This window comes from Salvelinus sp. IW2-2015, linkage group LG27, assembly GCF_002910315.2.
Source record: "Salvelinus sp. IW2-2015 linkage group LG27, ASM291031v2, whole genome shotgun sequence".
In the NCBI taxonomy this organism is placed as follows: Eukaryota; Metazoa; Chordata; class Actinopteri; order Salmoniformes; family Salmonidae; genus Salvelinus; species Salvelinus sp. IW2-2015.
This window is the reverse complement of record NC_036867.1, coordinates 14573593-14588376: the sequence shown is the minus strand read 5'-3', so window position 1 is coordinate 14588376 and position 14784 is coordinate 14573593. Positions and strand designations below refer to the sequence as shown.

Sequence of the window (14784 nt, the reverse complement as noted above, 5' to 3'; positions counted from 1 at the left end):
ATTGTTTTAAGCAGAACATTTTTTCCCGCCAGCTCCTGATATAGGGCATAAAAACGACCTGAGTTAGACTAGTGCGCATGTGTACTCAGCTATATCCTGTTCCGAGCTGTTTTCATATTCGCTTTTTTTTGGTCTATTTCTAAGTTGCGGCCGCCATGGCATTTCTCATAAAGAAATATTTCACTGCGACCTGCTGCTGATTGTCAGGCAGTGAAAGCAGGCTGTTGCTGAGTGATTGGTGGGGAGTTCCGGGGGGGGTTTGTGTGTTTTGAGAGAGCACGAGCACTATAGCTATTGGCTGAGGCACTTAAACTAGAGGGAGCATTTCGTGGTGACTACTTTATACCAGTTGTTGGTTGGTTATTTAGAGAGTCAGTCGTTATGGAGACGTCTATTTCCAACTGGAAACTACGTTGTGGCATTACATAAATTCGCTCGGAGGTGGTTTAAACTGCATTCTAATGTTGACTTTGCTTAAAGAAAATGGTATCAAGCGAAGTTTTTTTAAAAATGTATGCTCAGTTATTGGGTCTCGGGGGCTGCCCGAGTGGAAATTMGAAATGGAAGTTATGGAACTCCCTCGCGTGGTTCTTTCAATGTGGAAAAGTCCTCAAAGGCCAGGTCGCAGTTGTAAATGAAGTTGTTCTCAACTTGCCTACCTGGTTAAATAAAGGTGAAATAAATAAATAAATTAAACTGACATTAATTGTGGATAAATTATACATTTGCCTCTGGCCATCAAGTAGCCTATTAATGTATATGCCATTGTAGGCTACCATTTGATACAATAAATATGTTATATATATATAAATAAATATCCTACGGTTGGGATGGTGTTCTTCGGCTTGCAAGCATCCCCATTTTTCCTCCAAACATAATGATGGTCATTATGGCTAAACAGTTCTATTTTTCTTTCGTCAGACCAGAGGACATTTCTCCAAAAAGTACGATCTTTGTCCCCATGTGCAGTTGCAAACTGTAGTCTGGCTTTTTTAATGGCGGTTTTGGAGCAGTGGCTTCTTCCTTGCTGAGCGGCCTTTCAGGTTATGTTGATATAGGACTCGTTTCACTGTGGATATAGATACTTTTGTACCTGTTTCCCCCAGCATCTTTACAAGGTCCTTTGCTGTTGTTTTGGGATTGATTTGGACTTATTGCACCAAAGTATGTTCATCTCTAGGAGACAGAACGCGTCTCCTTCCTGAGCGGTATGACGGCTGCATGGTCCCATGGTGCGTACTATACCTGCGTACTATTGTTTGTACAGATGAACGTGGTACCTTCAGGCATTTGGAAATTGCTCCCAAGGATGAACCAGACTTGATTTTCTTTTGATTTCCGCATGATGTAAAGCAAAGAGGCACTGAGTTTGAAGGTAGGCCTTGAAATACATCCACAGGTACACCTCCAATTGACTCAAATTATGTCAATTAGCCTATCAGAAGCTTCTAAAGCCATGACATAATTTTCTGGAATTTTCCAAGCTATTTAAAGGCACAGTCAACTTAGTGTATGTAAACTTCTGACCCACTGGAATTGTGATACAGTGAAATAATCTGTCTGTAAACAACTGTTGGAAAAATGACTTGTCATGCACAAAGTAGATGTCCTAACCGACTTGCCAAAACCTATAGTTTGTTAACAAGAAATTTGTGGAGTGGTTGAAAAATGAGTTTTAATGGCTCCAACCTATGTAACCTCAGACTTCAACTGTAGGTACGTGGTTGCAATCAGTGTCTTAACAGTGCAATTTGCCAAGAAAAGAAACTCTGAGCGTAGCCCTATCCAGAAATCTGGCAGTGGCTTCTGATTAAATTCAATTTTCACAGAACCGCTTGTCGCAATTTAGATGAGACTCTCGTTCAGATATCAGTAAGTGGACTGGAGGCAGGGCATGAAAGGGATAATGAATCCAGTTGTTTGTGTTATCCGTTTTGGGAAAGTACCTGCATAATTGCTCACCTAGCTCACTCAGGTGCTTCGCTATATCACATTTGACATTTTCCGTAAGCTTGAGTTCATTTGCACACAAAAAAATCATACAATGATGGAAAGATCTGTGTGTTGTCCTTGTTAATGCAGACAGAAAAGAGCTCCAACTTCTTAATCATAGCCTCAATTTTGTCCCGCACATTGAATATAGTTGAGTCCCTGTAATCCTAGATTCAGATCATTCAGGCAAGAAACATCACCCAGATAGGCCAGTCGTGTGAGAAACTCGTCATCATGCAAGCGGTCAGAAAATTATGGTCAGTAAAGAAAACTTTAAGCTCGTCTCTCAATTAAAAAAAACGTGTCAATAATTTGCCCCTTGATAACAAGTGCACTTCTGTATGTTGTAAAAGCGTTACATTGTCGCTGCCCYTATCATTGCATAATGCAGAAAATACACGAGTTCAGGGGCCTTGTTTTAACAAAGTTAACCATTTTCACTGTAGTGTCCAAAAGGGGATGAATAACTTTGTAATACACTGTAAATTGAATAATACTCTTATTGCAATGTGGATGTGTTATAAAGAGCCTTTGGTTGTACATAGTGTTGCCAGGGAACAACACCCTCTTCGAAGAAGTAGGAGGTGAAGATCTCCCGCACACAGATTGCCTCTCTTGCTGCGTTGTTGGACCCCATCCTTGAAACATCCTTCAGAGCAGCAGACTTCTCCTCTGGCACATGGCGGCGAGCTGCAGATCCCCACCTGGTCCTCGTGTCCATCCTCATGAAGTTATGAAGGACACAGGTAGCCTTCACACACCTGAATTCTGGGACTGCCTCCAGGAGGCCACTCCTCAGTAAAAAGCACACGACAGCCCACTTGGAGTTTGCCAAGAGGCACCTAAAAGACTCTCAGACCATGAGAAACCAGATTCTCTGGTTTGATGAAACCAAGATTGAACTCTTTGGAATGACTGCTAAGCGACACGTCTGGAGCAAACTTGGCACCATCCCTACGGAGCAAAGTACAGAGAGATCCTTGATGAAATCCTGCTCCAGAGCGCTCAGGACCTCAGACTGGGGCGAAGGTTCACCTTCCAACAGGACAACGACCCTAAGCACACAGCCAATACAGCGCAGGAGTGGCTTCAGGACAAGTCTCTGAATGTCCTTGAGTGGCCCAGCCAGAGCCCGGACTTGAACCTGATCGAACATCTCTGGAGAGACCTGAAAATAGCTGTGCAGTGTCGTGCCTCATCCAACCTGACAGAGCTTGAGAGAATCTGCAGAGAATGGGAGAAACTCCCCAAATACAGGTGTGCCAAGCTTGTAGCGTCCTACCCAAGAAGACTCGAGGCTGTAATCGCTGCCAAAGGTGCTTCAACAAAGTACTGAGTAAAGGTTCTGAATACTTATTTAAATGTCATATTTCATAATTTTTTAAACTTTGTCATTATGGCTTATTGTGTAGACTGATTTAAAAAATAAAAAAAAAACACACAATTTAATCCATTTTAGAATAAGGCTGTAACGTAACAAAATGTGGGAAAAGTCAAGGGGTCCGAATACTTTCCGAATGCATTGTATTTGTTGATTTAAATCTGACTTTCTTAATATAATGAGTAATCCAGGAATGTCATAAGTTTATTGACACAAGAAAACTCAAGAAAATATCAACTCTGCAGATCGCAGTTATTACAATGAATGGCTAAATTACTTCGGGACACTAAGGGTCCGCGGAGCTCCTCCTCACCACTCTATTGTGTCTGTGTGCCCATTCAATCAGACGGATACTGTAGGAATGGTGGTTCGGGTTTAGGAATGATAATTCCCTGGGCTCCTTCATCGTTGCACTAAAGGGTCAATCTGGGATTCAATTTCAACTCATTTCAAAGTCCAAAAATGGATGTTCCCTTTATTTAAATGTCAAAAAGGAGAACGAGTGTGGAAATAGATTATTCATGACTGGGTCTAGTATATTTCCACATATTCCTACATCGCACTGCATCACAGTCAGTGAGGGTGGGGTCCTTTTTCATTTAAGCAGACTGCGTCTATTCCCCTCCTAGACAGGGGTGTCTGCTCACCAGTATGTGCCTCCTCTGCTGGCAATTGATAGTACTTTTGCTCCCTGCAAGCACTTACCCCAGGTTAGCCCCCCTCTCCCCCCTATTTGCAACAGAATGGGATATGACCATTTTGGTGAAATTGGTAGGCCTATTGGTGAGGAAGACAGCGGGGGTCCAGCAAGGGGTACTCCTGCGCACAAGCCGACGATGCCTTTTCCTGAACTGTTGGATCTCTTTGTTATCTTTTGACGCCCACGTGCTGTTGCTGGAGAAACAAGGACACCGTTTCTCTCTGGCTCTGCTTGTTTCAAGGTCTATTTATTTGGTGCTTACACCAGAACAGATTCATATTTGTATTAGATTATTTTAGATTAGATTATTTGAGATTTTTCTATTCTACTGTATATCTAGTTAGAAATGAAAAGAGGTGTATAATTTAAATAACATAATCACTACAACACAGATTTTTCATGCACAAGAAAAATAAATCTATCTTTTAAGGGGACGAAGGATGGAGTCAACCGTAAGACCACAATATCTATGGGGCTTTGCAGCACATACTGTATTCTGTAGATCACAATGACAAGAGGCACTTCACCCATCTCAACAGTAGGTGTCGCCACCAACAAGGGAAAAACACGTTTTAAAACGGGGACAGAGCACACTGCCCAATAGATGGATTACATTTATTGAATGGCTCAATGACCAAACAATAACTGGAAAATATGAAGATTTTTTTTTTTTTTAGATCATTTGAAACCATTAGCTCCACACGCCCTTTAATTTGACCTATCCTATGATTCTGTTTGCTATTATTTTGAACATGTTTCTCAGTTTCCTCTAGCTAGTTAAATTATGAATTTGCGCTGGGTGCCACTACTCCCTCATTAGGGGTCAGAGTCACTCCAGGGGAAGTTGAGGAATCGTGACCTTTGACCTAGACGTTTACAGGCCCACATACCAGCTGGCCCTTGGCTACAATAACTGAACAATACTGCTGTCACTTGTTCGAGAAAGTCTCCCTCGCTTGCCAGAGCACTCAAGTCCAAGCTCAGAGTGGAGAATGTAGGGAAGTGGGAACTCGATTACCCTCAATACAGACAGTATTCCCTTCCCCCGGTGCTGTCCCATGTACCCCCCTCTGCCATTTCAATAGAAACACCTTGTATCAAATCCATTTTGGAGGAGATATACCACAGAGAGCATTGGGGTAGACATATGTCTATTTTTCTGCCGTCAGGTTTTTGATCCGTTTTTGATCCGTTTTGAATTAGAGATTTGTTGGAATTGTTCCAATCCTTGTCCCGTGTGGCTGAGTTGGTAGAACGTGGCGCTTGCAATGCCAGGGTTGTTTGTTGCATTCCCATGGGAGACCAGTATGGCAACAACAAAACAAATGAAAATGTATGTAAGTTGCTCTGGATATTGTTCCATCCTATCTCTAACCCGCCAGTGCCACTACCATTTCTCACCCTGGCCACATATCACAGAGCTGCTGGTGACAATCCTAACAACTGGCATGTGTCATAAGCCTTTGATCCTGCCCAACTTCACAACCCTTTGTCATTTAAATCAACTCATTAATATTTCACTCCCTTGTTTGGTCAGTCAGAGGGAGGAGAGAGAGAGGGGGAGGAGGATTCTGTGAATCAGTATAATGACCGGCAGCGGCCATGTCTGCAACAGACAGGTCTCTCTCCACGATTTAGTAACCCGACCAATAGGCAGACTGCCTCGCTCTCTCTTTCTCTCTGAGGTCCCCAAAAAACACATGCAGTCACACCCACGTGCATGCAGACACAGCAGGTTGACGTTTATTGGGATGAATCTTGCTCTGGAGGCAGAACTGAGCGATTTCTGCTAGATGGGCCAGCTTAAAAATTCATGAAAACAAAAATTATATATTTTGGGCTTAATTTTTATTTCAGCATTCAAATATAATCAAATTGTATTGGTCACATACACATGGTTAGCAGATGTTATTGCGAGTGTAGTGAAACGCTTGCATTAGCGTTAGCAGTGTGGTTAATGTTAGGGTTCAAATAAAATGTTATTTGTCACATGCGCCGAAATACAACAGGTTTAGACCTTACAGTGAAATGCTTACTTACAAGGTTAGGTTTAGGTTTAAAATCTGATTTAAGGACTTTGTGGCTGTGCCAGCTAGTGACCACTAGCTAAATCCTGTATGGACATGCGTCATATTGCAATTGCCTGTGGGCCTCACATCATCAGGGGGCCTCATGGGGGGGGGGGAAAACAGCATAATGTTGGGAGTTAGTATTGAGAATAGTAGAATACACAAGGTTGCAATTTAGAAACTTGGTAGTGCACCAGCAGTTTTCCTCTTGTTAGGTCAGTCACTTACAGTTACTCAATTAGCCCTTCCCACTGGGCACAGACGTCAATTCAACGTCTTTTCCGTGTTGGTGCAGCCTAATTTCCTTGAAATAACGTAAAAACTACGTACCACCCTGCATCCCACTACTGACTTGCTTCTAAAGCTAAACAGGGTTGGTTCTGGTCAGTCGCTGGATGTGAGACCAGATGCTTCTGGAAGTGTTGTTGGAGGGCCAGTAGGAGGCACTCTGGTCCCCCAAAAAAGATCCCAATGCCCCAGAGCAGTGATTGTGGACATTGCCCTGTGTAAGGTGCTGTCTTTTGGATGGGACGTTAAACTGGTGTCCTGACTCTGTGGTCACTAAAGATCCCATGGCACTTATTGTAAGAGTAGGGGTGTTAACCCCGGTGTCCTGGCTAAATTCCCAACCTGGCCCTCATACCATCATGGCAACCTCATTGTCTAGGGGAGTGGTATTAAAACTTTTTCAGTGGGGATCCCATTTTTTCCACCAGAATTTTTAGGGATCCCGTTTATTCGCAAGAATATCTTGCGATCCCACCCCAAATCCCACAACCTTAAAATCTGTCAATTTAGATTTTAAACAAATAACCTTCAATTCATTGCATTTTCATCTCTTACCAAAATGAAAAGAAACCAATAAATACATTTCCTCAATAAAATAGCGTTTTTCAAATGACCTTTCTCAAAAACGTTTCTATATCGTCCCATACAATAATCTTAATAATTTCCCCTGCAGTTCTCCCCGACTTTGAAACACGGGTCTAAGGGCAACTTCACCCTACAACTAATGAAGCGTGGAGGGGAAGAACCCTTAGACCATTCTGAATGCCTCTCTGACAATGCCAGGCTAAGCCAGATATGGAATACGTCCCAAATAGCGCCCTATTCCCTATGTAGTGCATTACTTTTAGCCAGGTCAAAAGAAGAGCACGATATAGGGAATAGGGTGCCATTTGGGACATGGTCATTGAAAGGCAGGAAGTGAAGGTGTTCTGAAGGAGGCCCTCTCCAGTTGTGAAGTGGGCTTTGGAGGAGATTAGTTGGCTCATTAGACACAGTGTTGCACACAGTTGTGTCCAACCAGGAACTGTTCTCTGAATCTTTGCCTCGCTGACCAATGACAGTACTATGCCATATAAATATGATAGGCTGTACAGCGTGATAGAAGTGTATGTAGATGGCAAATTTATTTTCAGCTACATTTGATCCTGTTACTTGAGAGACACAGCGATTTAGGTTTGATACTGCACTCTGTTTGAGTAGTAATATACAGTGTGGCCCCTTTAAGAGCCACTTGTCCTTTTTTGAGAATGAGTTGTGTGCTGAAGGGGCTGACCATGGCCTCTGGGTTCGTCACTAGGAGGTGGGAATGTCTGAGGCTAACCTCCCCAGTCCCCTTGCTCAAACAACCAGGCACAGGCAGCCAGTCACACCGTATGCCCTTATCTACCAATGGAATGGAATGCAACAGCTGTGGCAGGGGGCCGCCAGGGGTGGGCCGGCTCAAACCCCCCTGCCGGGGCCCCCACTCCCCCTCTCCGCAGGGCTTCTACTCTTGAAAGGCAGATCAACTAAAAAGTGTGCTCTGAGACAGAGTGAGCGCCTCGGCAGGGCTGCACGGCAAAAACACAGAGGGAGAGAGAGGGGGAGAGGGTTGAGAGAGAACGAAGGAGAGCGAGAGAGAGCGAGTCGGGGGACGGCGCTAGAAAAGGAGAGCACAAAGAGGTGGAAAGTGAAGCAAGGGAGGGGATTTGAAAGCTCGGGTGAAGGGGAAGAGGGGGAGAGAGAAAGACAAAAGAAAGAGAGGGAGACGTAGTAGAAGCAGGGGAAAGCGAGGGGACGGCGCAAATGGCTACGGAGGAGACGGCGGGGGGAGCGCGCAAAGCCACCAAGAGCAAACTGTTTGAGTTCCTGGTCCATGGAGTGGTGAGTATCTGTCATTGAGACAGAGAGAGCCGGACCCTGGCGCGTGTGTGTGTATATGTGACTACTCAAGCGTGTGTGAGAGAGAGCATGGGCGCATAGGCAATCTGAGAGAGATAGCTGTCCATGTGAAGGTTATATCCAGCCCTCTGGATCCCACACTGTTTTCTTTTTAAAGAAGAGAGGGAAGGAGTAGAGAGCGGAGGGGGACAGCCATTTGAAATGCAAAAAAAAGAGAGAGAAGGAAAGAGAGAGAGAGAGACAGAGAGATGCTAGCAGCAGTCAACCCCCTGGCTATCAGAGCACACTGAGCATGCTTGGAGTCAGCGAGTGAGTGGGGGGGAAGCAACCAGCTCACTCAAAACACAGTCTCAGAGCGGTCGTAAGATAAGCACGCTGCTATGATCATTTGAACATATACATGTAGGGTCATGTGGATAATGTTTCAATGAATGTTGTTGGAGCATGCTTCAATGTTTGAAATGCAGGAAATTGAGCTTATTTAAAATAAATAGTAATGGGTGAATTTCACATGTTTTGGGGAAAGGGGAAGGTCTGTCACTGCTGTCATAACATATGCAGCATTAACTGACCTGGGAATACAATAGTGCCTATGATAAGCACAATGCTGTGATTGTGGAGTTATGGATGTGCGTGTATTATGGATGTGTGTGCGTGTATTATGGATGTGTGTGTGTGTGTGTGTGTATTATGGATGTGTGTGTGTGTGTGTTATGGATGTGTGTGTGCGTGTGTTATGGATGTGTGTGTGGGTTATGGATGTGTGTTTTGTTCAGACTGGCAGGTAAAACCCAAAGCCCTGAGGCTTTAATAGAGACCACTGTCAATGTGTTTCATTGTCTAGTCCACAAAGTCTTTGCAAATCCTTACCCGTCTATTAAAAGTCAGAAGGAATATGAATATACACATCCAGATCACATTCATTGTATTGGCCCGTTCATGTACTACAAAATTAAGTGCATTAAGCATAAGTGCACCCTTATCAGGGCTGTGTAGCACAGCATACCCACTATGCACGCTCTGGTTGAATCAACATTGTTCCTGTGTAATTTCAATGAAATTACGTTGAATTGACGTCTGCCCAGTGGGCAGAGACTGAAGTGAAACAATGAGCAGAGGTGATGATGAGCCAGATGAGTGTGTCTTCTCAAAAGACAAGTTAACCTTGATCTCTCTCTCTATCTCTATCTCTCTCTATATATATATATATATATATATCCCAGGCCAAATATTTTCCTTCATTCCTGAACTGCCCCTTCTCTCGGTAGAATCGTCTTGATTATCATATTCACTTCAACGCCGGCGAGTTATGAGACTCCGGCTCACTGTATAGACTGCAGGAATCTTTAGTTTGTGGTGAGCAGTGACGTTTTACTCTGTTTCACTCCCAGTTGAGTTAAAAACCAGGGTGCGTCCCAAAATGTTCTCTCTGCAGTCCAATAGGGCGTTGGTAAATAGTAGCGCACTATAAAGGGAATAAGGTGCCATTTGAGACTAATCCCTATGAATATTTACTACAGTAGGCTAAGACAACACAACTCCCCCTCTGGAGATAGGACATCTGAAAGGCCAGCCACATTCCTTCACACACACACCTACTGTTGCACTTATGTGGAGCTGTGAAGGTCCTGGTGTTCCAGCCTCCTGCAGGACTCTTTCCACGCGTGGTGTTTCAGTCCGTGGGGGAGAGGTCTCTTGGAGATGGCCCGGTCTTGGAGGCCTGTTGGGTGGGCGCCACTGGGCGACCCTGAGTCTCTCTCTCTCTCTCTCCCTCTCTCTTTCTTTTAATTTTCAATTCAAAGGGCTTTATTGGCATGGGAAACAATGTTTACATTGCCAAAGCGAGTGAAATAGATAATAAACAAAAAATGAAATAAACAATAAAAAAATTGACAGTATACATTACTCTCACAAAAGCTTCAAATGAATAGACATTTCAAATGTCATAGTATGACTACGTACAGAGCGTGTGTGTATATGTGTGTGACTGCTATCGTGAACTTTGCCATGCCCCTTAGAAGATTCTGTTACGGAGCTTCTCCAATCACATTTTTAGTCCTATGTGGGTTAAATACACTGTGGCCTCTCCAAACCCCTTCAACCCTCCTACAGACGCCATCAAAGGTCGTCTCAGATATCCAACCACATGGCATATTAAATTGCTGGCTGGCTGGCAGGCAGAGTTGTGAGACGGGGAAGAGTGGAGGACAGAAATCAGATATGGGCTGCTGTTGGCATGGATTTGTAAGGATTTGGGAAGACAATACTGCAGAGGAGGACCACCCAATAGGGCACATCCAATCAGCCAATAGGGCACATCCAATCAGCCAATAGGGCACATCCAATCGGTCAATCATTCCTTTTCTATACTTTACAGGATCCCAGTTAGTTAACCCATTATTTGCCCACTATAGTATTACCACTCCTTCAATCAGGTCTCTCCCCTATCCTCTCCCAGTCCCCTGCATTCAGTTGTGCAACTGACTAGGTGTCCCCTTTCCCTCTACCTTGGGTGGCCACACAGCACGGTGGGGTCTGGCCACACGCCCAGTCTAGGGGAAACGCTCCACCCTCCTGCCGAGATAGGAAGTGGACAGTGTGGGGGAAGAAGAGCCAGGGTCTTCTTGTCAATGTAACCAAAGAAAGAGACCAGCCAGCAGCACCCAGACCCCAACAGGGCTGTTAAAGTTAGAGCCACTTTCTCTCTGTCCAGGCCCCAGAGAAACCACACAGCTGCCTCTCCGCCCGCCCATAGCCAGCAGAGTGACAGCAGCACCTGTGCGACTGTGACTGGGAGAGGACATGGACTCCATTGCACCACAGCCTTCTCTTCAACTCAGGGACCGACTAGCTGGCCTCCATTTTAATGGGATCAAATTGCAACCAAGAGGCAGAACTTAATGCACAGCTGCACGTTACCGCTGGATTTCTTAAAACGTTACTAACGGGAGATAACATGCACCTGCGTGTTGAAACCAAAAAACCCACAGGAATAAACCAGCAGATCAGTTGCTCTTCCGTTGTTGCTGTGTCAAACGATTTAGATACCAGACAGCTGCGTCTAGCTCCTCAACTCCTGACCCCAATGAAATATCGACCTATCAGGAACATTGAAAATACCAAGACTGGTATAAATCTAAAATATTTATTGTAAGAATATAGGCCCAGTATAGTACAACACTGTACTGAACTGTACTCTGTAGTGGGCAGTAAGATTTGATGTGTATATACAGTATATTATATATACAGTTGAAGTTGGAAGTTTACATACACTTAGGTTGGAGTCATTAAAACTGAGTARACCCCTAAGTGAAAATGTCCAAATTGGGCCCAAAGTGTCAATATTTTGTGTGGCCACCATCATTTTCCAGCACTGCCTTAACCCTCTTGGGCATGGAGTTCACCAGAGCTTCACAGGTTGCCACTGGAGTCCTCTTCCACTCCTCCATGACGACATCACGGAGCTGGTGGATGTTAGAGACCTTGCACTCCTCCACCTTCCGTTTGAGGATGCCCCACAGATGCTCAATAGGGTTTAGGTCTGGAGACATGCTTGGCCAGTCCATCACCTTTACCCTCAGCTTCTTTAGCAAGGCAGTGGTCGTCTTGGAGGTGTGTTTGGGGTCGTTATCATGTTGGAATACTGCCCTGRGGCCCAGTCTCCGAAGGGAGGGGATCATGCTCTGCTTCAGTATGTCACAGTACATGTTGGCATTCATGGTTCCCTCAATGAACTGTYGCTCCCCAGTGCCYGCAGCACTCARGCAGDCCCAGACCATGACACTCSCACCACCATGCTTGACTGTAGGCAAGACACACTTGTCTTTGTACTCCTCACCTGGTTGCCGCCACACACACTTGACACCATCTGAACCAAATAAGTTTATCTTGGTCTCATCAGACCACAGGACATGGTTCCAGTAATCCATGTCCTTAGTCTGCTTGTCTTCAGCAAACTGTTTGCGGGCTTTCTTGTGCATCATCTTTAGAAGAGGCTTCCTTCTGGGACGACAGCCATGCAGACCAATTTGATGCAGTGTACGGCGTATGTTCTGAGCACTGACAGGCTGACCCCCCACCCCTTCAACCTCTGCAGCAATGCTGGCAGCACTCATATGTCTATTTCCCAAAGACAACCTCTGGATATGACGCTGAGCACGTGCACTCAACTTCTTTGGTCGACCATGGCGAGGCCTGTTCTGAGTGGAACCTGTCCAGTTAAACCGCRGTATGGTCTTGGCCACCGTGCTGCAGCTCAGTTTCAGGGTCTTGGCAATCTTCTTATAGCCCAGGCCATCTTTATGTAGAGCAACAATTATTTTTTTCAGATCCTCAGAGTTCTTTGCCATGAGGTGCCATGTTGAACTTCCAGTGACCAGTCAGTATGAGGGAGTGTGAGAGCGATGACACCAAATTTAACACACCTGCTCCCCGTTCACACCTGAGACCTTGTAACACTAACGAGTCACATGACACCGGGGAGGGAAATGGCTAATTGGGCCCAATTTGGACATTTTCACTTAGGGGTGTACTCACTTTTGTTGCCAGCGGTTTAGACATTAATGGCTGTGTGAGTTATTTTGAGGGGACAGCAAATTTACACTGTTATACAAGGTGTACGCTCACTACTTTACATTGTAGCAAAGTGTCATTTCTTCAGTGTTGCCACATGAAAAGATAAACTCAAATATTTACAAAAATGTGAGGGGTGTACTCACTTATGTGATATACTGTATATTTATATGATATCCAATTGGTAGTTACAGTCTTGTCCCATCGCTGCAACTCCCATGCGGACTCGGGAGAGGTGAAGGTCGAGAGCCATACGTCCTCTGAAACACGACCCTGCCAAGCCACACTGCTCGCTTAACCTGGAAGCCAGCCGCACCAATGTGTCGGAGGAAACACTGTATAACTGGCGACCAAAGTCAACGTATATACACCCGGCCCGCCACAAGGAGTCACTAGAGCGCGATGGGACAAGGACATCCCGGCCGYCCAAACCCTCCCCTAACCCGGACGACGCTGGGCCAATTGCCTCATGGGTCTCCCGGTCGCGGCCAGCTCGAACACAGCACGGGATCAAACCCGGATCTGTAGTGACGCCTCTAGCACTATGATGCAGCGTCTTAGACCGCTGTGCCACTCTGCAGACCACATACTGTATGTTTTAAGACAAGTTTTTATTAAATGGAAAAATAAATAGAAAATACCAACACAAGCTTCACATGAATAAAATGTGCGGAGTATATTGCCACAGTAGATTCTCTCTAGTAAACGAGGAAATATGTAATTTCAGTTATACAGATTGATTGTCAAATAGTTAAATATGTGCTTATCCAGCTCAAATATTAGATTTACTGAAGATAATACTCACCAGAGGTCTAAATAGTTTTAAGAAATGTTGGCAGCAACCAGGACTTCAATTTAAAGGCAGTCGAAATTCTGTTTTTCCTGTGTTTAATATATTGTACAACAGCTGATCTATTACGGCAAGGTACTTAATTGTTAACCAGAAATGATTTGATATTGATATAAAAACTGCTGCATCGGGCCTTTAACAGCTTTAGGGAACGGTAAAATGGTTGCCAATAGTGGTTGTAATTGAGATCAGCTGTGCGGGTGATCTTAGCGCATATTGATGGTTTAACGAGAGATCACCTTGTGTTAAGAGGGTGCTCAATGTTGGTTGCAATTGATTCATGAAATGTAAAGCCAGAGACGGTGGCATTGTTGTGGCTATTGGTGTTATTTGAGTACTTCAAGCATAGAATATATTTTACAGATCCTATAGGGCTATTCCCTATTGCCATTTGTTCCTCATGTTACGCTGGTTGTAAAATGGCTGTTTCTGGGGCTGTTTTCCCATGTGGGCCTTGTTCCATCGCAAATGGCACCATATTCCCTATATAGTGCACTACTTTTTACCAGAGCACCATATGTTTGACCGTCCTGTGAGCTCTCTGACTGGGAGAGACATCTGCAGCCCCAGAGTGGAAACAGCGGTGACCCCTAGGCTACAGTAGTGACTGACACAAACTGCACCTAACGTCTCCCACGACTCTATTTCACACAGTCACTTAGCCAAAGGACTAGTGCAGATAAGATGGAGTTAATAAACGGATTGCTGTCGATGATTAATAGTGTTTGGGTTTGTGTGTCTTTGTGTGCTTTTAAGCGATTTGTAGATGTGCATACAGTATGTTAGCTCCCAATACTCCCCAACTCGTTTTATCTTGATTTCACAACAGTTTAGAGTCGATTGGAAAAACCCACACAATGGAAAATGTGAAAGCACTAGCTTAAAACATGGGTGACGCAAGGTCATCCCAGAGATCTTATTTGGCAGAGCAGTATAACCTGTTACTGTGTTCTGTCTGTTATTGGGAGATTCTCTATAGGTTTTGCTTACTCCTCCGTCCTCTTCTCGCCTCCTTTTGGAAAAACATCAAAGGTAATCAAGGAGAGGAGCA

The 14784-nt window shown here is 44.6% G+C and overlaps 1 protein-coding gene across 8 annotated transcripts in view; it reads left to right on the top strand.

Moving 5' to 3' along the window:
- Window positions 1–14784, top strand: part of smarcd3b (SWI/SNF related BAF chromatin remodeling complex subunit D3b) — a 56238-nt gene that overhangs the window by 15264 nt on the left and 26190 nt on the right. For 2 of the 8 annotated variants that reach the window (XM_023972829.2, XM_023972827.3), the window contains exon 1: window positions 7816–8293. The exons of 1 other annotated variant lie outside the window; for it this stretch is intronic. In XM_023972829.2, the coding sequence (XP_023828597.1) occupies window positions 8216–8293 (78 nt within the window). In that variant the 5' untranslated portion in view covers window positions 7816–8215. Of the gene's footprint in view, window positions 1–7815; window positions 8294–14784 lie in introns of those variants that run through there. 5 more of the 8 variants (XM_023972830.2, XM_023972833.2, XM_023972832.3 and 2 more) reach the window with 5 other exon arrangements.